This window comes from Stegodyphus dumicola, chromosome 9 (genome assembly GCF_044657685.1).
Source record: "Stegodyphus dumicola isolate Sdum_Otavi_A_Nest chromosome 9, ASM4465768v1".
NCBI lineage: Eukaryota > Metazoa > Arthropoda > Arachnida > Araneae > Eresidae > Stegodyphus > Stegodyphus dumicola.
The window spans coordinates 163829996-163855216 of NC_140776.1; the positions used below are offsets into that span (position 1 = coordinate 163829996).

At 35.8% G+C, this 25221-nt stretch overlaps 1 protein-coding gene across 1 annotated transcript in view; it reads left to right on the forward strand.

The window, feature by feature from the left end:
* LOC118183029 (allatostatin-A receptor-like) overlaps positions 1–24868 on the forward strand; it is an 888863-nt gene extending 863995 nt beyond the window's left edge. Inside the window, exon 6 of the mRNA XM_085824290.1 lies at positions 21804–24868. Coding sequence (XP_085680416.1) covers positions 21849–23051 — 1203 coding nt within the window. The 5' untranslated portion in view covers positions 21804–21848 and the 3' untranslated portion in view covers positions 23052–24868. The remainder of the gene's footprint in view (positions 1–21803) is intronic.
* Positions 24869–25221: the final 353 nt, after the last annotated feature.

Consider the following 25221-nt stretch of genomic DNA (forward strand, 5'->3'; position numbering starts at 1 on the left):
AAAAAGTTGCGGTGGTAACTAATGTTAAAGACTATTTACTAAGCGTTGTATGTTTTGACTTACAACGCCTTTTACCTCACAATATGCATGTATAAAAAAGTATTAAAACATTGTATGGATACTAAATAAATGCTACATTTATCGCTTGACAGGAAAGTATACATTTGTAAGTGTTTAAAAGTAAAGTAACATTTTAGCAGTTTTCCTCTTAGCCGAAAGTTAAAAAGAAAAATGTTTTGCTCTCTGTGCATTAACGTGCATTTTATGATACGAGAAGAAGAATTTTTCCATCTTCCCTTCAGAATATTTAATCAATTCAACTTCCTTTTAGGAAATCTTGTTTATTATCTATGAAATTTTATGATATGAAAGTATTCTAAATTGCTTATTTTTGAATTCCCCCCCTCCCCAGCGGCCGAGAGGTCGCTGAGCACTGATAGTTCTGACCTGTGTTGGATTGCAGACGAACGAGCTGGCTGTAGGGGCCTTTTCGTGGTTTTCCCTGTGTGTAACGTGTGTAAGAACCAGTTTCCATTAGAAAGTCCCCTATGAAGTCATCCACCCTCTCGAATAGATAGCACTAGTGTGCTTTGCCGTAATCTTAATAAAGTCTGAATTCTTTATTCAAGCTTACGTATATTTAAGAGATAGTTGGGCTAAAATATTTAGCTCATTAGATACAAGAAAATTTCAGGTATCATATTTCAATGAAAATAGACATTTTGATCATTTCGAATCCATATCAATAATTTTTTGATTGACATTTGTACGGGCGGAAAGAATAAAGGACTCTTTTTTCCAAAACGGATTGTAAAATGGATTGCCCAAAATGGATTCAGAAGAGATTTTGTTCGTGACGTCTGTATGTAGGTACGCATATATCTGGCATAACTCAGAAACAAGTACCCGTAGAACTTAAAATTTTGCATGTGGTACTGTTATAACATGTAGTTGTGCACCTTCCTTTTTCGTTGCAATTGGCAGCACCAAATGTATATATATATATATATATATATATTGAGCTCATCGAGTCGGGTAACAGGGTGGGAATATATATATATATTTTCCCACCCTGTTACCCGGCTCGATGAGCTCAATATTTTTATTCTTATATGTTGCTAAATTGTCCAGTTTTTGCTTTAAAAGTGGTTGAATTATGCGGTTTTTATGCTCCGGTTAAGGTCTTTATGCCTTTTAATTAAGCTGCATGCAGTAGTTGTAAAATTATCATGAATTTAAAAGTTTAAGTGTCACTGAGTCTAACTAAGCCGGCATTTGCTACATTTGAAGTTCTTAGTAGAATAGTGAATGAAGTCAGTTTGTGCACCAACTTAAGTGTCTTTTTGCACAGTTGGCTAACCAAAGGTTAACGTTCAGTCTTGTGCATCGAAAATTTTGTCTTTTTAACCGTTGGCCAAATTGCTTGTTTTTACGTACAAGCTCTAATTTTAGTTGAAAAAAAATTAACTGTACTTTACAATTTTTAATGAAGGTGTTTTGAGTTTATTTGTATTTTTGCATTGCCGCGAAATGAGAACTGAATTGATTGAAGCAGAAATATATCTCTAATAAAATTCGAGGAAATAAGTTTAAATGAAATGCAGCAAAAAATATTTATAAAAAATATGCCGTACAAAGAAATCACGTGCTGTTCACTTCATATATTTAAATATAATATTGTTACGAATTGTACAGGCCCGGTAAGATGGCTTCCCCGCAAAGCAGTTTTAGGGTTGCGATAAAATGGCAAGGGAAGGCAGGGTTGCCACATTTGGTGAGAAATCGCCCATTTGGCGACAAAAGTGGCGATATGCTCTCAAACAGCAGCCAAAAGCTATATAAACCCTGCTGGTACGCAGAGAGTTAGTCAGTATCGGGAGAGTGCCTCGTCGAGAGGGTGAGTGAGTGTGTGTCTCGAATTGATCCGTGCGGAGTCTATCGAGTTGACAGCCGGGCAGCGAGTGCCGAGTGGGTCGTCGAGTTCACCGAAGGAGTCTCTTAGGCCCATATCACACGGCCTTTGTTTCACACGAACAAATGTTTCGGACAGTTTTTCTGCCTCGTTTACTATTGAAAGAAAGACGTGCGACGTTTTCCTTCCTTTCCAAAAAAATTGCAAGTTGTTCGTTTTCACCCAATCAGCTATCAGCTTCGAATGCTATCAGCTTGTTTGTAGTGGGGAACCAGTTTCCCTATGTTAACCCCGAAGCGACCTATGGTGATTGGCTGTTGTGACAAAGCAGAAAAATTGTTCCAAACAGTTGTTTTTCCGAAACAAACTGACGTGTGATAGCAGCTTTAGTGTATCGTGGTTAGTGCATCGTCGAGAGAGCGTGTTGAGCTCCGTGAACGACTGAACCGAAGAGTCGGGAGCCGTGCTTTGTGTGTCGTCGAGGGTATCGCGAGTTGTAGCGTGGAGTCTCGAGAGAACGTGGAGTTCCGAGAACGACCAAGCAGAGTCGGGAGCTGTACTCTGGTGCTTTGCAGTGAAGCTGTCTTCACCGTGATAGCCTGATAACCTGAAGGCTGTGTCGTTGATCGTGTCAGCGTGTTTATAGTAGTTCATCGACGACTGTAAAACGTGTTTTGGAGCTGTCCTGACAATACTGGCTAATAAAGTGTGTTTCGATGCTTCATCAAGTAGTGTCGTTATTATTCATTCCAAATCCATACGAACCCCGTACGAACGTGAAGGAAGAAAATAACGTAACAACTGGTGTCAGAAAAGAAAAAACGTAACAATATATTCTTTTTGAAGAAAAGTAAACAGGTACTTGTTAAAACGTAATACGGCACCCAATATTTCCTTTACGTAAATGGGTATAGCCCTATTACTCTTCCATTTTTATTAATTTAGAATGTAATAAATGTTTACAGTCGGTGTCTTTGCACTTACAAACTTTGGAGTCATTTACCCAATTTTGGTAATTATACAAAGTTTGCTATAAATACAATTTTTTTTAGTTTCCAGAATTTTGTTATAGTACATAATTAATCATATTAGATCTTTTGGATCAGGCTTATAATAGATCATATTTTTCATAGTTCGTAGTTCATCATTTGTAGTATATGTTTGTATATTCATAATTCATAATCGTAAAATTTATTAGTAATTCGTAATAGAAGTATTAGTAGTTAATCTCTGAGGTTGTAATTATTGGAGTTATTGGGTAACTGAGCAATATTTCATTAATTAGCACAAAGTTTTTCTCCTCTAGATGAAAGGTACATAATGCTGTTTTCTACTTTCTTTCTGAAATACATATTCTTGATTGCAAATTTAAGAAAAGCATTTGCGTTTGAGGTAATTAATTTAATATGATAGTTAAGGGACAGGCATTTATATAATGATTAGGGTCCACTCTATCCCCACATACGCACTGATCGGAAATAGAGATGTTTCTTTGTCGAAAGTATGTAGGGAATGGGCATGTCCTGTGAGAAAGCAACTTATGTAGAGGTTGACCATAGTGCATTGTTCATTAACATGAGGAGCGACTCCATAGTCTTCTACCTGTACCGTTATTTTGCCGTTCATTTTCCCAGGTATTTGTTTTAATTTTTCCAAGATGAAATTTTAAGTAGGATTTTGGCCAAGGATGCTGTATTATTGGAGTATTATTGCATGTTATGGCTGATTTTGCAGCTGTATCAGCTTCCCCGTTCCCCGCGATTCCAACTTGAACTTTGATCCACGAGATTCTTGGAGATAGGCGAGGATGTTGTGAGGTACTTTCGATAATTTCTTGAATCAATTCAGATTTATGCTTAGTATTTTGGAGCACTAAAGTAAACAAACGTATAAATAGTAGCTGTTATATATTAAATATTTAAGAGGTGTTGGAACCCCAAAATCTTCAAAAAATTGTGATTTCGGATTTTTGCAATTTCAAATTCTCTACACTTTTATCTTTCTAAAAATACCATTCTTTAATCTCTATGAAAATTAGAACTATAAAAAATCTAGTTTTAATTTGTCATCTACTGCTTTGATCAATGATGATCTTTACATAAAAACGCGTTTTTCTCCAAACGAGATTTTTTTATACTCGATGTACCTTTTCTCAGGAACTACTGCTCACAGGTATCTAAACTTTTTATGGCTTATTTATTAGGTTCCCTAATATGTACTGAAATGAGCTTTTTGTAATAAACTTTTAAAAAAAATTTAATTTTTTTGTGTCAGAAAAGTGCTAAATTTTATTATGCCTAACAAAATATTCTGTAATTTATTCTAAAATTCAAAATGCTTCAAAAGCTCATTTCAGTATAATGAGATAGGTATACTTTAATTACAGAAAAAATTTCAAGCTTGTATCTACAGCAGATTTTGAGAAAAGGTACATCGAAAATGGCCAATTTAACATTGTCGGTATAGGGGTTTCTGATACCCCTTAACATTGTTAGTTCTTACATATCATAAAATTAAATTCAGTTTCTTAGGTTTCGCGGCCGAGCGATAAAACGACTGAAGACTAATAATTCGACCCCAGTTTAAATATTAGTTAACGGACTGGCTATATGAGAGTCTTCGTGAATTTCCTTATGCCCAGTTTGCCTTAGAAAACTCCCCTAACAAGGCATTTCTTCTTTTAGATAGATAGCCCTCTTGTGCTTTGTCATAAAATAATGCTAATCGTGTAGTTCTTAAATTATAACCACTGATATTACTTGAATACTTCTGTAACTTTTCTTACATATTAATCCCATAATAAAAAATTATATTTTAAGGTTAATTGATTAAAACAAAGTAATCTTATAGCTGTCTACCTAAGGCAATAAATACCTACGGACACTTTAGAAGAAACTGATACGTTCTTATGTTACATATGGGCAAAAACGGCTCACCAGAGCCCGAGCGGTAAAGTCGCTGAACACTGGTATTTCGGTCCAGGGCTCGAGTCCTGGCCATCGGGCTGGCTATATGAGCGCTTTCGTGGTTTTCCCATGTGTAACTTGGATATGAGCCAGTTTCCCTTAGTTCCTCCACTGAGGCATCCTTTCCCTAAGGCAAATAGCCCTCAAGTCCTTTGGCATAGTCAAATAAACAGAACCATATGAGCAAAACCTGAGCCTCTTCCATGGAGCCAGTCGGTTCGCCACGACGTGAACCTAACACTCAACAACCAGTCTCAATGGTTGAAATTGCTGCTCCAAAACAACGCTTGAGAAAATTCTGATGGATCCTTTCGTTACCAAAATTTATTGATCAGTTTTTAACATAGCAACTGCTTAACTACTCAACGCAACCAGATTGACTGGTTACTCACAAAATGGACCAAGAAAATTCGAAAAAATAAAAGCCAAAAAGTTGTGAAACATTTTGTCTAATAAGTTCTCGAGCAAATTAAAAAGCTGGTGAAATACGGTTTTTAAATTAGTTTAAGCTAACAACCTTTAACTGGCTCGTTTTATTTCCACAACAAACCAAGCCATGTTTTTAATTTAAAATAGCTAAAAAAAGGTTTGTGAAAGAGTGTTTTTAATGTAAGATAAGTAGTTTTTTTTTTTTTTTTTTTTTTTTTTTCTTCCCCTACACTAACTTCTGATTTTCATTTTTATTTCAGTTCACTTCAGGGTGACGTAAATTTTATGAAAATATAGGAAAACGCAGTGTAGCCTTCATTTACAAACTTCCTGTTGCAAATTTGAATTTGAAAACGTCATGTGTTTTCCAAGCATAATTTTTTCTATGATATGCAAATCAAGCACAGCAGCTAGTACCCTGTGACCGAGTGATTACGATTGAATGCTGATACTTCGTCTTGCTCTCGAGCCTAGGCGAATAGGCCGGCTGCAAAATTGAATCTCCCATGCAACGTGACCACTAGCCAGTTTCTCACAGAAAATCCTCCAAGAAGGCATCCCTCCCCTTATACAGATAGTCCTCGTGAGCTCTGCCATATTCCAATGGTGTCCGCCGATAACATCGCGGACGAAAACGTCGCGGAGAAAACAACGCAAGGCGAAAACGTCGTGCTATAAAACATCGTGGGAGAAAACATCGCAAAGAGAAAACATCGCAGTTCTAAAACATCGTGGTACAAAACATCGTCGTTGAAAATAAAGCGGTTCAAAAACTTCGCAGTTTAAAAACATCGTCGTCGAAAATATCGTGGTAAAAAATAAAGTATCTACAAATCATCGCATGACGATAACATCGCAGACATGCTTTTTTCAGGCTTTAATAACTGTAAATTGGTATTCCCATAATGATTTGTGAGCGCAAGATGTAAAGAAGGATAATTTTTACTTTCATATTTTTTATTCAATATTAAATTTTTGCTGAGAAAATAAGAAGGAAACTTAAGCATAGAAAATTAATGCAACTTATAGCACTTAATAGAATTTTAAACCGACATAGTTAACTAACAAAGACCATTAATAAATCATTTTTTATAAAGTTTTTGCAGGTAATTTTTCATAAAAAGTATAATCTATTAAGTTGCATTTAATTTTCTATGCTTAAGTTTCCTTCTTATTTTTTCAGCAAAAATTTATTAGTTAATAAAAAATGTGAAAGTAAAAATTATCCTTCCTTGCGCTCACAAATCATTATGGGAATATCCATTTACAGTTATTAAAGCCTGAAAAAAGCATGTCTGCGATGTTATCGTCATGCGATGATTTGTAGATACTTTATTCTTTACCACGATATTTTCGACGACGATGTTTTTAAACTGCGAAGTTTTTGAACCGCTTTATTTTCAACGACGATGTTTTAGAACTGCGATGTTTTCTCTTTGCGATGTTTTCTCCCACGATGTTTTGTAGCACGACGTTTTCGCCTTGCGTTGTTTTCTCCGCGACGTTTTCGTCCGCGATGTTTTTGCCGCGATGTTTTCGGCTGTAACCATTCCAATAACAATAATCGTAATTTTACACAGTCGCAATTTTGAAATCAGTATGTGCTCTTAGCGGTTTGGTTTGGTATATTTAACTGTGGCAAATTACTGTATGGCTATCTGCCTAAGAAGAGAGATGCCTTCGTGGAGGATTTTTAAGCGAACTGGCTCTTATGAACGTCACACATGGAGAATTCTACGAAAATGCTCATGCAGCCAGCCTGTTCGCCGGGATTCGAACCCAGAGCCGAACTACCAGTGTTCAGCGACATTACCGCTGGTGGGCCCTCTCGTAACAGTTAGCACCCAAAGAACCATGTTGTGTGACTAAATAGCGATCACCATAAATGGCAAAACCTGCCACTTGTTTGACGTAGTATGCAGAATGAAGCTGAAATTAACTTCTACATCATTATGAATAATAGATTTACAGTCATGATTCGAGATAAATCAATTCCTTTGAATAATTTGTGTGCAAAAATTGAGTAAAGTACTTCGCACTAACTTAACTTGAGTGCTTAATTAGCTTTGGCTGTTACTGATATTTTTCTATTTTATTTTTATAATAGCAAACGAATGTTTGGGAGAACTTCATAAAAACTCGAGTGCTTCATTTGAAATGTTCCCTTAAATTCCATGCATGAAACGTAACGATGAACCATGCGTATAATTAAATTCCATGTACGCCGTTTTGACATAATGATTTATAATATTTTTATTTATAATTATGCTGTGTTAAAATAATGGTTTCGTGGGAAAGTGCATAAAAGATAATATTGTCTTTCAAGAACAGAAAGTTTTTTTCTCTTTAAATGCATTTTAGAAGAAAGGATATTTAAACCGTAAGTAATGAATGCATTTTGGCGAAAAGTTGAAACAGAGAAAATGGATTTATCTATTCCGTAAACAATTTAGAAGTCCTGATTATATCACATGGCAAAAAAAAAAAAAAAAAAAAAAAAAAAAACACTTAGGCTTCTTTAAACTCAGATTTGAGAAGAAAATTACTTTTTTACGAAAAATAACGAATTTGTTAAACTCAGATTTGAGAAGAAAAGTACTTTTTTACGAAAAATAACGAATTAGTTTTTTATGAAGTAATCTGAACTTATATTTGCGAAATTCCCCCCCCGCTCTCCTTTTTATTTTTTGATTTAATTATAATAATAAAAAAACGAGAGGTAAAGTTTCCTTTTATTCCTGAAATAAAATTTCTTTAGTAATTACTTTTGCAACAAGTGTATTTAAAATGTTTACAGACGGTTCATATTTCTTTTTAAGCGTGCCAGTCTTTGTTTTATTAAAATTTTGCCTTGTATATAAAGCATATCTTCTTGTTTTATTTTTCATGTTTTCCTGCGTATGATGGCAGTATTAATGATTTTGCTTAAAAGATTGTAAATCACGAAAACTGTTTTATAAAACTTTATAAGCATCGTAAAACGTAATTAAGGCGTAAACAATATAAAATTAAATTAGTCAATTTTAAGTATTAAAGATCTGTTTTTAACCATTAATGTTATGCTAATTTAACATGACTCACATATACTATGCACGTTAAAATTTCATGTGCCATATTAAGTACTGAAGTTTGAATTTAAAAAAACGTATTCTCTTCAGCTTGTTTTATAAATTCTAAAATAAGTTTGTACTAAATTTTTATTTAAAACTATACTTATTTTCTGTAAAAAATAAGTATATTCCATATTAGTTTTCAATTTCTAGCAGGTAGTTTGGTGGGGTTTACTTTATTTAATTACGGCAAAGCACTCAAGAGCTATCTGCCTAAGGCAAAAGATGCCTTCGTGGAGGACTTTCTAAAAGAAACTAGCTCGCATATACATTGCACATTTGTGATAAACCACGAAAACACCCGTGCAGCCAATCAGTTCACCGAGATTCAAACCCGGAACGAACTACCAGTGTTCAGCAATTTTAACGCTCCGGTATTGGTGAGCCTTTCTAACAGATGGCAAGAGTTAAACATCCATCTTCTTTGCAACAGCTAATATTCAACTGTTTTTATATTAAACAAAGTGAATGGGTTTTATTTGCCACGGTATACTATATAAATATAAATTTTGAGTATATAAATATTAGTCAAACAACAAAAATAAGCGTTATATTTTCAAATTTTCACAACACTGGTTTCGATGGTTTTACCGAACCATCATCCTCAGCTGCCATAGGGCGGATCGGATCGGATCTTTTTCTGTTACAAGCAGGCAAAAGAGTCTTAATCCTGTCGATTAAAAATAGTGCCGCTGGCCGATTAGTAGAAAATAAACGGTGTATACACACCTCACCCGAAGGCGAATGGTATCTGTGTCACATGGATTCTTCTAGGCAATAAACTGGCAATTTTGATAAGCATTTTGATAAGCAGATAAAATGGCAATTTTGAGAAGCATATGGCATGAAGCATCATCGTCTTAGCAAAGCAATGGCGATGAATGATAAGCACTGCGGTCCTGATCGTGGAGAGAAATGCAGTCTAATAGTCAGGAATTTAACGTAAAATGGCAAACAGTCATAATCTGGAGGAACATAGCAAGCAGTTTAGTCCAAAAGCGGTAGAAGCAGTCCAAAATAAAGTCTAGAACATAGGGCAAATGAACGAGATATAGTGATTAGATAAGATAAGAATGGCTGAACAGGAATTAAAGCTACTGGCGTAATCTGTTGATGAAATGAGAACTAAAGCACAATTTCCTTAAAGGCTGAAAGCAAAGGTGGATTGGAATAAGGGTCATTAACTAGAACAGAAGGATATTTTTTAATGTGAAATGCCTCTAGAAAATCTAATTCACCAATGGAAGATGCTTTTGTTGTTTGACTTCTAAATTAATACTTCTTCGGCGTGTCATTGTATCTTAATTACATAGATATTGTTTTCTTTTGGCGGTTCTTGAAAATATTTTCCTAAATTGTGTGTTATTGCTTTTAAAAATAGCTTTTCTGAATTTTAGCATATTTTCCAGATCTTTTTAAGACTTGCAGCTATAGATAATAATGTGGATGTAGACATGCATGCATCATTCTTTTTTTCTTTTAATAACGTTCTCTAGAGTCTGCCGAAAGTGCACTGGTCAGGGAAAGATAGTTAAACTGTCGCATATTAACTATATCTCTTCGAAGACTTAGCACTAATTCTTACAAAATAGTAAAGGCAACAACATTTTTACCTCTATGTCTTGAATACACAATGCTTGGCATATTCATACAGCTGGGCTTGAATCCTTCAAACAACTTAACGTTTTGAAGTCTGTGGTTCTAGAGTTTTGAATGTCTTGTGTGCTATTAAAATAATGATCCATGACGTGACATTTCACTTTAGGGGAGCTGAAATATTCTGCAGGTTACGAATCTCGCGAATGGGAAGAATGTGTCTGAATACAGTAATTAAATCGAGCTTTCTCTGACCTAAAGCTCTGAGTCGAGCGTTTTCAGGCCTAAAGCGCTGAAAATTTTCTGTACCTCCTTATACGGTATAGAGTTCACTAACTGCCCCTTAGGAAGAATTACTTGAGAATTATACATTTCCAATGATTATGAGAACCTACCTGTTGGTCCCCCAAATTTTACTTCGGGCGCTACTGTTTATTTCATTACAGCAAATCACTCGAACGCTATCTGCTTAACAACAATATCGGCATGCCCTGCTCCACGTGACCCTTTATGGTCCGTAATACAGGTCCACCTCATATACAGGCGCGAAGGCCTGTATATACGCGCATATACAGGCGCGTATATACAGGTCCACCTCATAACCAGACGCGAAGGTTCAACCTTAGCTCTGGCCCCTCAGAGGAGATGGCGCACCAACGGGGATATTCCCAGGCAACATTGGTCGTTAGATTTGCTACCTGCCAGTCGCTCGGGCTGCCCGTCGCAGTGGGACATTACCCAGCGAACCAGGGGGGCGCTACCCCCTGGCTACTAGAGGCACCCCGCTCAGGACGTGCCAGACCCCGAGGCCGGCCAATTAGAGACTTTTCCCACTGCCTTCAGAACACCAAGTCCATAAATTTTATACTTCCGTGGCCGAGACTGTCTAAGTACAGATCCTAGCCAATAGCTTCGCAGAGTTCTCTACGTCGACCCCCGGGGGGTATCCGCCTAAGGAGAACGATGCCTTCGTGGAGGACTTTCAAGGTAGATTGGCTCATATACACGTTACACACGAGGAAAACCATGAAAACACTCATGCAGTGAGCCCGATCGCCAGGTTTCGAACTCGTGCCGAAATAGCACCCGGGTGCCACTGTACAGATATTAGATTTTAGTGGCAAGAAGAGTAAAAGGGAGGTGCACAACTAGACGTTATAGCAGTCCTGTATACAAAATTTCAACGTTCTACTGCTAATCATTTTTGAGTTATACGATATATATATATACGTACGTAAGATGCTCTAGCTGGAATTCGAAAAGCCAGACTCCCTACTGCCAGCCAGACGTGCTTCCTTTTAAATCACGAAAGCACGCAGAAAGAAGGGAAAAAATAATTTAGAGCATTGGAGAAGATCCGGTTAATCCGTAGCGCTGTTAATCCGGCGCCTGTTAATCTTAAGTTGACTGTAATGTTGTTCGTGTATTATATCACATAACTGCGGTAATTAGTATTAATCAATCATACGTTCTTATGCGTGTTTTACATTTTTAAGATTCTGTATATACAAATAGGAATTTTTGCATCACTTTCTGTTTTTCCATTCTCATATCGAATCATTTTAATCACTTTTTCATAATAATATAGTTTCAAAACTTCAGTTTCTTTTTTATACTTCATGTATCATTTATCTACTAATACCGACTGCGTATACTTTCTCTCACACGAATCCAAATCTTTAATTCTCGGAACTTTCTTCTGTTTTGTAAGTAACTGCTGGATTAGCAAGGTCATCCTCTCCAGTGAGACATTATTTCGAACTAATGATGTCTCCTCTTCGGGGCGAATATATATATGTATATACTGTAATGCAGTTAGTTTCGTAATTTAATGTAGAGTTTGATTTTGTTATTACTAGCGAGTCCAAGTAATCAGGATTTCAGCGAGTATGTAAGTCTGTTGCAGCTTTTGAGCTCCGACGCCGCGAGTTTTTGTTAGTTGGTAATGCCATAATTTTGGGACAGAATCCGTGTAGTGTTAATCTATTCCAAGGAAGATTATAGTTGAATCTTTTCGCATTGCTGGCTTGACATTTTGCTGCATTTATTTTCCGCTAGCATTAATTTATCTTTGCTTGGAATTGCGATAATGGTCTAATTTTTTTTTTCTTTCTGTTTTGAAGATTTAGCCGAACTATGAAACGCGCAGTCACACAAACTAAAATACTTTTTTCCGATCGGTCGCACACTTTGCTAATTAAAATTCGTCGCTATTGGCCGAAGCGTTAATCATTTAGCCGTCCCGTCACGGAGAACGTTGCCCAGAATCCACTACGGGGTGCAGCCAATTACATCGCCCACAAATAAAAAAATTTGGTTCCAGTTTTGATGGTGAACATCCTAAAGGAGGAGTGAGAGAATCTCCTATACCTTTTCCGCTGCCACCAACCTTTCGAGATTACTTTCAGCTCAGTTGCCCCCCAATGCTACAAAGGTATAATAATAAGTGCACACATGGATTTTTTGTGACATCTGTACGTACGTATATATATATCTCGTACAACTCAAAAATGATTAGCAGTAGAACATTGAAATTTTGTATACAGGACTGCTATAACGTCTAGTTGTGCACCTCCCTTTTGTATTGCAATCCTCAGTACCAAAAGTATAGCTATATTGATATATATATATATATATATTTCGGGATGCATACCTAGGCCAGACACAATGCCAGCCAGATCTCTTACCATCATGCTAATATGACGACATCGAAATATTATCTTGTATAAGCTAATTCAGCATGTTGAAGTTGAATAACCTTTCGGGTATCATACGAGGGCCATCCAGGAAGTAGATTACGTTTCCGTCTGTGTCCGCTAGGGGCGGGGCTAGCGCGGCCATCTTGGGGTCAGAGCGTTGCGCAGCTCAGTCTGCATCTAGCCGTGCTAGTGAGAGGTTCGTGCTGTGCTCCGTTCAGATACTGTGACGGTTTGAAATGTCTGCGTTAATTGAAAATCCCGCGAGCTGCGAGGTGCGCTCAGTAATAAGGTTTCTGACTGCAAAAAACTGTAAACCGATAGAAATCTATCGGCAGCTTCGTGAAGTGTATGGGGACAACATTATCACTGAAGGTGGAGTGCGTCAGTGGGTCATAAGATTTCAAAATGGCCGAACCAATGTTCACGACGAAGATCGAAGTGGGAGACCCAGCATACTCGTAGTGACCGCCGAACTTCTCGAAAAAGTCGATGCTAAAGTCCGTGAAAATCGAAATTTCACAATAACGGAACTTTCTTTGAGTTTTCCACAAATTTCGCGAAGTTTGTTGCACGAAATCATCAGCGAAAAGCTTGGTTACCACAAGTTTTGTGCAAGATGGATTCCAAAAATCTTGACAGAGGACCACAAAAATCAGCGAATGGCTGCAGCGTTGAACTTTTTGGACGCTTACCATAAGGATGGTGACTCTTTACTCGATCGCATCGTTACTGGTGACGAAACATGGGTGAAACATGTGAACTGTGAAACGAAATTGCAATCAATGCAGTGGGGGCACACAAGTTCTCCCCAAAAACCCAAGAAATGCATGCAAACAATGTCGGCAAGGAAGATGATGGCGACTGTTTTTTGGGACAGAAAAGGTGTAATTTTGGTGGACTTCCTGGAAAGAGGCACTACAATAAACTCTCAAAGGTATTGCCAAACTCTCCAAAAACTCAGAAGAGCAATTCAAAACAAGCGCAGAGGAATGTTGAGCTCTAAGATCTTGTTGATTCACGACAACGCCCGGCCCCACACGGCAAATGTCACTCGTAAAGTTCTTGAATCTTTTAAGTGGGAGTTGTTTCCTCATCCGCCGTACAGTCCCGACCTGGCACCGAGCGACTTCCACCTATTCCCAGCAATGAAGAAGTGGCTGGCTATGCAGCGTTTTGATGACGACGCACAGCTGCAAGAAGAGGTAACGAAGTGGTTGAAGGCGCAGGCGGCCGAATTTTTCGACGAAGGAATTTCCAAGCTCGTACATCGCTACGATAAATGCCTTAATTTGTATGGTGACTATGTAGAAAAGTAGTATTTGAGTGTGGCTTTCATCTGTATATAATAAAATTTGTTTCCTATACTTTGTTTATTTTTTTATTCCAAAACGTAATCTACTTTCTGGATAGCCCTCGTACATAAACGAAAATATTCATTTTCACCTCTCTCAAACCCATTCGAACTACTTCCTTGCGTGACATCTGTACGTACGGAAAGAATTGTAATTTTTTCCAAAAAGGATTTTAAAATGGAATTAAAATGATTTAAGTGGATTTTTTTCGTGACATCTGTACGTACGTTCGTATATATCTCGCACAACGCAAAAATGATTAGTTGTAGAACGTTGAAATTTTGTGTCTTAACTGCTATAACATGCAATTGTGGATCTTTCATTTTTGTTGGCAATCGCTAGCACCAAACATGTGTATATATATATATATACTAAAGAAATATTAATTATATTATCTCCTAATATTGATTTCAGTACAAGCATCTAAAAGGAGTGAACCCATATGTAGGAAGTTTAATACCGAAAATTGTTTTAAAGTAACTTGAATGTAAATTGTTAAAAATGTTTTACGGAGCAACGCAATGGCGTTGCAATGTCTGACGGTATTTTGCATCGAATGACTTTTTCGAATGTATGTACAGTAAGACCCCGCTTAACGCTGTTTCGTTTAGCACTGTTTCGGTTTAGCGCTCTTTTATTTCAACGTCGGGATTCCCCGAAATTGCTCGCAGCATGAACTACGGGGATTCCTCGAAATTGTGCCTAGCGGTAGGTTTCCAAATAACATATCCGAAACTTTTTAGTTATGTTTCTTGTTTGGTGCGGTGAGGTGCTGTACGGAAGCATTTTTATCATTTGAAACATTTGTTGACATTATTGTAAGTATAAATTTACATAATACTATAACGATTAATACAGTGACAAATATTATGATCTTTAGTTTTTATCATGAGTGATAATAAAAAACAAGAAAAGAAAGCAACCAGAAAAAGCATTTCACTGGAAACTAAAATGCAAGTGATTAAAGATTAGATTCTGGTGAGAGTCAATCTCAAATTAGTGCTGTATTGAATTTGGCAACTTCAACAATAAGGACAATTCTTAAGAATAAAAAAAAAATAATGTCATCGGCAACTGCAACTACGTCAAGTTCTGCAACTAGAGTTATCCGTTCTAGAAATAACATTATAGAGGAAGTGGAAAAACGGCTGTCTATATGGATTGACGACGAATTTTGAACGCAATATGCCATTAAGGCTATCTATCATAATGCCTTCTTGAAAAAAAAGGCAGAAAATTGGAAACACAGAATAGACTGAATGATCTGACTGGCTAAGAATTTTATTTGTTTTTATAAATATATTCGTTTATATTGTTTTTATTTTTGTAAGAAATAAATGTTTGGTTTTATTTTTATTAAAAAAACATTATTAAATTTAATACCTAACCATGTTTCTATCCATCTTCCCCTAACTCCATTATTTACATGTTAAGATAGCTTCGTTTAGCGCTGTTTCGCATTACGCTCTACTTTGATGGAACGGATCCCCCGCGTTAAGCGGGGTCTTACTGTATCACTTTTCAATCCCGTTTTAAATCCCCCGTCAAATAACGCCCCTTTGAGGTTAATATAAAATCTGAAAGTTTCATATTTTACGTCCCCCCCCGGAGTTTTTTTAAATTAATTAAGGTGAGCTTGCTTTTGATGCTTCAGTTGTAATTTAATACGTCAAAAAGCTTCTTCGGATTTTAGTTCCCACCCCGTTAATTCCCTTTTTTCCGTTTCGTTATTCCCCTTCCCTCTTTCTCGCCTTTTATTTCCCTTTTTCATCTGAGTTTAATAATTTTTTAACAAATGAAAACCAAATTTTACTATGAAATTTGTAAAGTAAAAAAACGGAAATTTGAATATTTGTACCATTTTCTAATGTGCCTGATAAACGTTAGTTTGAATAAGTATGTCGCTTTTTAATATTGCTTTCGTAAAAGCCTATTTTTTTATAATGTAAACAGAAAGAAAACCTAGCAAAACATATATGTTAAACCATCCAATAAATGTCTCTTAGGATTTGCCAGTTACGACAAATAAAAGAAAAAAAAAACGAAACGGAATGTTTGCCATAACTAAATAAAAACCTCATTATAATATATGTTAAACTGGTCCCGGAAAGATGTAAATCAGAGCGGAAGTGTATTCTAAACGGCTGGGTAACGAGAATTGTATTATACGAATAGTGCGTTATAAGAAGTCCTTGGCAAAAGCATAATGTATAAATAATCATAAAGCAAAAACTACTATTAAAATACTTAGAAGGTACTAATATTACAGCTGTAACTATTCATTTCAAATAATTGAATTTCATGAAGCAGTATTTAAAAAAATGCTTTGTATCTTACACAAGAATAGCAAAGGTTTTCATGCATCGCTAGATATATAGTTTAAGCAAAATTCCTTTTAGGATATTCAAACATAAGTAATGGTTCTTGAGAGGAATGTGAAGCTAAATTAAAATCCATGAATGTTTATTAAAGCCTTGTAGAGATCTTAGGTTATTTCGAAGCAGGGGAGATGAAAAATGAGCAATGCCCTCGCCGGGAATCGAACCGCGGACTTCTCGAATACGCGCGAGCATGCAGACCACTACACTACGAAGGCACGCTAATAAGGCGGGAAAATACTTTACAACCTAATTTTTTAATGACAAACATTGGCTAATAAATAAGTCACAGCCTTTTTTTAATAAGTAAGACATTTGTTAATAACTTTTGCTTAATAAGTCATGACAGTAAAAAAGGATTTGCTAATTTGAAAAAGAATCCTTTGAACTATTTATGGGAACATGTTTTAAATATTACATTTTAATTATAGGCTTATTTTAGTCAAATACTACTCGATCTTAAATTTTGCATATTGCATCAAATGAATGAAAATGAAATGTATTGTTATTCTCGGATGAAATGAAGAGCTTTTATATAAATCCAGTAGCAATACATTCAGACTGATATATTATTCAGACATCATATTTTGTTGATACTTACTTTAGTTATAACATGTTTCTCATAATTTCTTTATTCTTTTACTATACGCGTGAATAAGAGTCAATTTCCCTCAGAAAGTTTTCCACGAAAGCATCCTCCTCTTAAGCAGATAGTCTTCGTGGCTTTATCCTATTTGAATAACCTAAGCTAAACTTTCTTTTAACTATACTTTCTGCATACGATTACCAAAGGTAGGCGTTAGCTTTCCGTAATTCGTACTTAAAAGAACTTCAGAGATTTGTTCCTTGAGAGTTATATCCTACCGATTCCTTCCTGCGATTTATTTTCGAATGGTTTTAGAATAGAAAATGTTACCGGGGTCTGCAATTCATCTGAGTGAGATTTTTCTTTGCAATTCTAAATGCAGTTTTCTATGTTCATCGCTATTTTATTCTTTATATTTGCAAGCTATAAACTTCCTACAACAGTTTATGAATATTGTAAGCTGTATTAAAGATATGTGCTATTCACGGAATAAATAAGTATGATGTGTTATATAGTATAAATCATGTTTAATATAATAACACAGAGTTGAACGTTAGCTCAGTTTTGAAGCATTAGGAAATTCGGAACATAATCCTATAAAGCTATGTTTGATACCATATTGACAATCACTTTCCGCTCAGGAATACTCTTAGAAGTGTCTACTTTGACATAGCGCCGGTAGTGCATGGTTTATATATGACACACAACCATGCAACCTATTAGTAGTCTTTTCCTGAGGGCATGCATTTCGAAATGCGTTATGCAGCTCTTTGCAGTTTTCATATAATATATGAGGAACATTTTCCTGATTAATTTAAAGGCTTCTGTGCGACGTATCTATGGTATAAAACTTAGTAAAGGGTAAAAAAGATCTTAGATTGTCATGGTTTTTTATCAAAAATCTGTCGATTCCTAGGGAAATGAATGTAGGTTCTACTTTTTCCAAGAATAAAAGAATTAACACATATTTTTTTTCTTCTTACAGAAAATTCGGCGAAGGTTATGCTCAGCATTAACTTTTATCACACTGTTAAAAGGTTTACTGCAGCGGCTTGATTATATTTCATGCAGTCTCAAAATAATAAAACTTTGATTTTAAAGCTACATGAAAAGTTAAGGAAGGATTAGCATCCATAAGCATGGTTCTCTTAAAAGATCGCCCACCAGCGGCCGAGCGGTAAAGTTGCTGAACACTGGTAGTTCGGTCCGAGGTTCGAATCCCGCGAACGGGCTGGCTGCATGGGCGTTTTCGTGGTTTTCCCCATGTGTAACGTGTATACGAGCCAGTTTCTCTGAGAAAGTCCTCCCCGAAGGCATCCCTCTCCTTAGGCAGATAGCCCTCGTGTGCTTTGCCATAATTAAAATAAACCACCACCTTAAAAAATCCTTTCGCTGTGTCATTTAATGTTTGTAATGGCTCCTTGATCCGTAATGTGAGTTAAAAGTGCAATGTTTTTGAATAACTAGCAACTAAAAATGTTTCTGATATCATATACTCTTACGACTCAGAGAAATGAACCTCTAATTTGTAAGAAACGATCCGCCCAAACGCTAAAGTGGTTAATGCCTCTGACTGCCGTACCAAACGGCCTGGGTTCTAATCCCGAAGAAGGCATAGATGTAAATTGTATGTCTTTTGATAGAAGGTAACGGTGTCCAACTTATTAAGTACCTCTGTAATAAAAGTGACCATCAGTTCCGTTCTAGTCTTGGTCAACGCCTATATTCTTTCATATAACAACGTTCTAGTCTTGGTCAACGCCTATATTCTTTCCAATATCAACGTTCTAGACGCCTATATTCTTTCCAAAGGCGAAAAAAAAATTAAGAAATAGTGACTAATTTCTATTTATATACTCAACGTATATCTGCATTTTTAAGCAAAAACAGAAGACAAGGTTATTTGCGAACCAGTCTATTATATTTCTATTTTAGTCTTACGATTCTATATTCTTGAATAATGCATAGGATACACGCACAATTATTTTAATGCTTTGATATAGAAATAAATCACTAACGCGTGTTAAGCAAATTCAACTTTCTCCTTATTTTGCTCAAATAATATTTACTTTAGTTCGAAGTTAGAATTTTTATGGACAAATCATTCGAAATTAAACCAGCAATTGAACTGCAATCCGTTTGTGAAGTCACAAAATTTTCGATTGTTCTGTTTCGTCTGGTTTATTACTGGCTGCCCTTCTCTAACTATAAACGTATAATTCTAAAATAGAGAGAAGATATCGACACACCTTTCGCGACAATTATTCTCAAATTCCACCTTCTTTTCCTATAACATCCCGCCAAGATTCTAGTACAAAATACATAAAGCTTCCATAGCAGTAAACATAGCTCCAATCTTTTAAGAGTTGTTACTCATTTATCACTACCCAGAGGGCATAGGTAGCTTAAAGTGTGCTACGGACCCGAGTAACATTACCCCTCGCACATAATGTCGTATAACATAACACATTTTTGCACATGATGTCGCAGAATCCAAAATTATTGGATCTTGCAGAAGAACTCTCTTTCTTCTAGACTCAAAAGGAATACTGTAGAGACATAAGGTATTTTTGGAGGCAGGCAAGATGGAAAATGAGCAACGCCTTCGCCTGGAATCGAACCACGGACCGCTGGAATACGCGCCCAGTATGCAGACCACTACACCACGAAGGCACGCTAAGGAGGCGGAAGAAATACATTATGTACTCCTCCTTTTAAAGGGTTTTCAGGGGATCCAATCGCCGAATCCTGGGTGCGAAGAATCATCATCTACCCTCTTTTTAGTTAAGGCGCCACTGTAGAGACATCAGTTATTTTTGGAGGCAGGCAAGATGAAATATGAGCAACGCTTTCGGCGAGAATCCGCGCCCAGCATACAGACGACTACACCACGAAGACATGCTAAGAAGGCGGTAGAATTACCTTATAACTGTTGTCTTACAACGGATCCCAGCTCATGTTGAATAACTGGCAATGAATGTGCTTATACGAATGGATGGGCTTATAGCTGTAACGGGAACTGAAATTTTGCAATCAAATAATAGTGGAATACAGTTTACACCGATAAAAAGAATAGTAAAAATGCTATGAGGAAAAATGTGAAGTAATTAACACTAATAAATGGAGGAATTTGATTTGTAATACACCAGATTCTCCCAGATCCATCCTAGTTGCAACGCTTCGTTTGGGGACCGGACGTGATCATCTTACCAGACATTTGCGCAGCATTAGTATATATGATAGCCCCTTACGCAATTATTTCAACCAGAATTAGAAGATAGACAGAGTTTATTTGCTAAAATGTTCCTTGTTGAAGGAAGAAAGCCTACATAATCGATATTGGCGGGCTACGAGAGTTGATGCAGTTGACATCAAGGGACAATATTTTTTTTTTACATTTTCTAGTTTCAATGTATGCATTGTGACTGCAATGAGGTTAATTACTATTTTATCGTTTTATAATTCTAGTTTGGTATTGTTTATGCTCTCCAGTCTCATGAGGACCAACGATGTATAACCAAGTAGAAAAAAAATATTTTATTAACGGGGACTCGTACACCTTAAAACCCATAAGATGTTCGAATCGGTGACTTTTGCAAGAGTTGGGATAACTTATTTATTTTAGAAGCAATTACTACCAACTTTTTATAGCTGACTACATAAGCTTTCTGAAATAGTAATCAGAATGTTTGTGTTGCCACAAATATTTTTATAATTTAATCCGCTTCGTGACAACAGTTTTCGTCATGTTTCCAACTTGCGCGCACAGTTTAAAACATTCTGTTTCATAATTTAATTCCATATTTAATATATAGCTTTTATGACATTTGGAAACTACTGTAAACCTAAAATTCTAAAAATTGTAAGTTAAATTTTTATTTTATTTTGAGTTGTGTGTATAAAATGTATTTTATTAAAGAAAATTTTAATGTTTTCGTCCATAAAATTTTTAAATATTAAAATATTCATCAGATTGTTGGTTCAGTTAGAAAATAGTGCCCGTATAAAGAATTCCATCCAATTTCAAGTATGTCCATTAGCCAATTTTAAAATATCATGCGCGCAAGGTGGAAACATGGCGAAATATTTTGTCACAAAGAGGATTAAATTACAAAAATATTTGTGGCAACACAAACTTTCTGGTTACTAGTTTCCAAAGCAGCTATATTATGTAGTCAGTTGTAAAAAGTTGGAAGTAATTGCTTTTAAAATAGATTAAATATCCCAATTCTTGCAACAGTCACATATTCGAAGATCATGAGGGGTTTAAGGTGTATGAGTCCCCTTAAGAATATGGATTTCTCACCTGCAGAAGACATATAATAATTAAAATTTAGCGAATTTTTCCATTTAGTGTATTGTTCCAAAAAGCTAATTTTAAATTTATTAGCTCTTCTTTTAATTATTTATTTGCTTTTAAAATCCATGTTGTGTTTATATATAAATAATTAAGTATAATATAACAATCTATGTTTATCTTTATATTATTTTAAAGAACAAGAGTTCTAACTATTGATTTACTTGCTTTAAAATATGACTTGTAAATCAGTCATTGAATAATTTATTTTTTAAATATTCACAGGTAAATCAGTTTCTGTATGCTAACAATCTATGTTTTCATAATTGTAAATGGTTCTTTTCCGTTGTTCTGTGCCATTAAGAAAGCCAAATTAGTGACCAAATCTCAAGTGAAATGATATGTATCAGACAAATGTGATATTTTTATGTCTGGAAAAGCTTAAAATGCTAAATATTGAATTTTCTTCTCTTTACAGCTGAATAACATTCTTGGATTCTGAACAATACATTCATCTGACACAATGTTTGACGAGGACTACATTGCGATTGAAGCCGAAATTGTGGAACCCAGCGATTCTGAGTTCGGCCTGGTTACGCCCACCCCAGTGCAGCTTCTAAACAGCACAGTACGTTTCTGCACAACAAATTACACCACAAATGTGACAATTTGCAATAATACTGTTAACACTGCTAGGATAGATTATAGTGCCATGGAACGCGTCATTGGTATAGTTGTGCCAATTTTGTTTGGAATCATTGTGGTGGTAGGCCTCATCGGTAACACTCTGGTGGTGATCGTCGTAGCATGCAATCCACAAATGAGATCCACCACTAATGTCCTTATCATAAATTTAGCCGTAGCTGATCTTTTGTTCATCATGTTCTGCGTACCTTTCACAGCCTTTGATTATGCTCTTCCTTACTGGCCTTTCGGGGATGCCTGGTGCAGAGTCGTCCAGTATCTGGTCATAGTTTGTGCTTACGCTAGTATTTATACATTAGTCCTTATGTCTCTTGATCGTTTCCTGGCTGTTGTTCATCCCATCACATCCATGTCCATTCGCACTGTCCGAAATGCGTTTATAGCGATCGGAGTCATGTGGGCAGTGATTGTCCTCACTTGCATACCAGCACTTCAGTCACATGGCCAAGTATCGTACACTTTTGATGGTACCGAATATTCTGTTTGCATATTTCTATCCAATGAAGGATATAACTACGCTGCTTACCAGATTTGTTTCTTCTTGTCATCTTATATCATACCTCTCGGGCTAATATTCGTGCTGTACATGCTGATGCTGAAGCGATTATGGTTTGGTGTTGCTCCAGGTGGTAGAGTTAGCGCAGAAAGTTTGAGATCTAAAAAGAGAGTAACCCGAATGGTTGTGATTGTAGTCGTCATATTTGCAGTCTGCTGGTGTCCTATCCAAATCGTTTTGGTGCTAAAGAGTATCGACTCATACGGTCTCACTCCTTTGAGAATTGTTGGTCAAATCACTTCACATATATTGGCATACATGAATTCATGTGTCAACCCTATATTGTACGCTTTCCTTTCAGACAATTTTCGAAAGGCTTTTCACAAGGTAATTGCTTGTAATCAGAAGCGGTCCTCAATGCCTAATAAAAATACTATAGAGAAACAGACAGAGCGGGAGACCACTCTTAATAATGGCACAGCCACCAAGCAAACCGCCAACAACTCTAATAATGATATACTATAAATGCATGGCTGTTATGACTACAGACGTCGTACGTCTGCAGACTTACGGAAGAATTCTCACTTTCATGTGGTTTGCAAATTGAATCAGTGTGTGATGTAAATCCCAGTTCTTGTGTTATGTGGTGTGCTTTACACGTTCACTTCGGCATGTCATGATACTGTGAGATATCAAGTAAGAAACTCCGTACAACTCCCCACCAGTATTCAAGCAAATTCCATACCAGCTAAAACTTCACTCAACGGATAAGTAGAAATACCATTTTTAAAACTTGTAAGACAATAACTGAAATCTATGTCAGTTTCTGTCGTTATTGAACATGGGCACTTAGCAGTTTAATGTGCTAAACCAATATGACTATCTTACATTCTTAAATACTATGATAACTTTCTTACTACTGCTTTGTATTACTCAAGAAAATTATTTTGCACCTAGAAATGAGACGAGATATAACGGACAAATGCCTTACTTTGCATTATGCAAAGCAAGGATTAATAGAATAAACTTCACATGGTACAAACTACGTCTTACAAGTTGCTTCCAAAATCGGCAGTAAGCATGAAGTACTCATGCTAGGTACTTAATTTCATTGTTGAAACCAGCATCTTGCAATTTGATGAGCTGCATTTTACGAAGTTGCATAGCTTTAGAAAATCGTTTTCGAAAAGTGTCAACGGAATGAGCCGCCAAAAAATTCAGTTGCAATGCATGAAAACATGTTCTATCTCGACTTTGCGTAGAGGACATTTGAAATGATAGGACTGTGAAATGAAAATGGCTCAACAGAGTTTAAGCCTCGATGCTCACTTTCTAAATACACTAGAATAGCTGAGGTAACTTCACGAAGAGAGAGTTGAACGGGCATCCATGCATATTCATTCTCTCTTTAAAGATTTCTCTTTGACTTGTTAACTAGAATTTTATTACTCATTCAATGTGAACAAAAATTAATTAAATAACTTTGATGTAATACCTAAATTTAATGTATTCTGTGTAAAAAGAGCACTGTTTGATAATATATATTTTTTATCACTAATTCTTTATAATTTGAATATAATGTCTACCATTTTTATCTTGACTGTTTATGAATTTCTTTTTGTGACATTAGAGCAAGAACATGTGTACTTTATTAAGTCTCTGCTTTATGCTGATAGGTGATTAAACATCACCTATCAGCATTCTTATAAGTCTCCTTAACATTAGTATTTAACGATACGTTGACATTAACCATCTGCTCTAAGGCATTGCTTCAATTTTACTTATTTTTGTCTCTGTATGATGTACGATGTGACGAATTTCGAATTAATGTACGATGTGACGAATACGAATTTCATGTATTAGAACAAAGTGGCACAAATAAAATGGAACTCTGAATCACTCTCTTGTTAAAGCAGATATCACAAACTAATTGTTATTTTTAAGTAACATAAATATTTCTTATTGGTCATATAGCAAAATATGAATTTTAGAACTTTATATCAATGTTACTTCACTGCAGTTTAGGAGACAAAAAAAGGCATAAGGTTTTTATTTTGAAGGTTAAAATAGGTAAACTAAAGGACAAAAAAACTATGTGGAAAAGCTTTACTTCTGTTTAATAACAATTATTTAAAACGCACGTTTCCAACTTTAAGTTATGCCTTAAAAGTATTTTAGGAACAGAATGCTGAAAAAGGTATTTCACAAACAACACGATTACTACTGTGTTAAAAAGTTTCTGTTCCAAATGTTTTACAACAAGCGAGCATTTTCTTTAGCTAATGATGTACAGTGTCTCAAAAAAGTGATGGGACACTTGTGCTTTACAAAAGGAAACTGCAATAAAATAAATTTAAAAAACATGTAAAATTTTTTGTGGGTGTGTTTCATACTTAAATTTAGTAACAATTATTACAGAACATACATTTTCTCAAAATATTAAAATATTAATTTAATAAAAATACAATCGTTTAGAACGGAGCAGAAAATGGCTCACTTAAGTGATGGGACACTTACTTTTCCATCAAATATTTATCCAAAAATTTTACTTTTTAAAAGGTTTTAATATTTTGTTGGATTTCCTTTTACTTTTAAAACATGATTTAATCTTCTTGGAATGAATTCGACTAATTTTTTTGTGATTTCTGGAGTGATTTTACCCCATTCTTCTTGAAGCACCGATTTTAATTGTTGT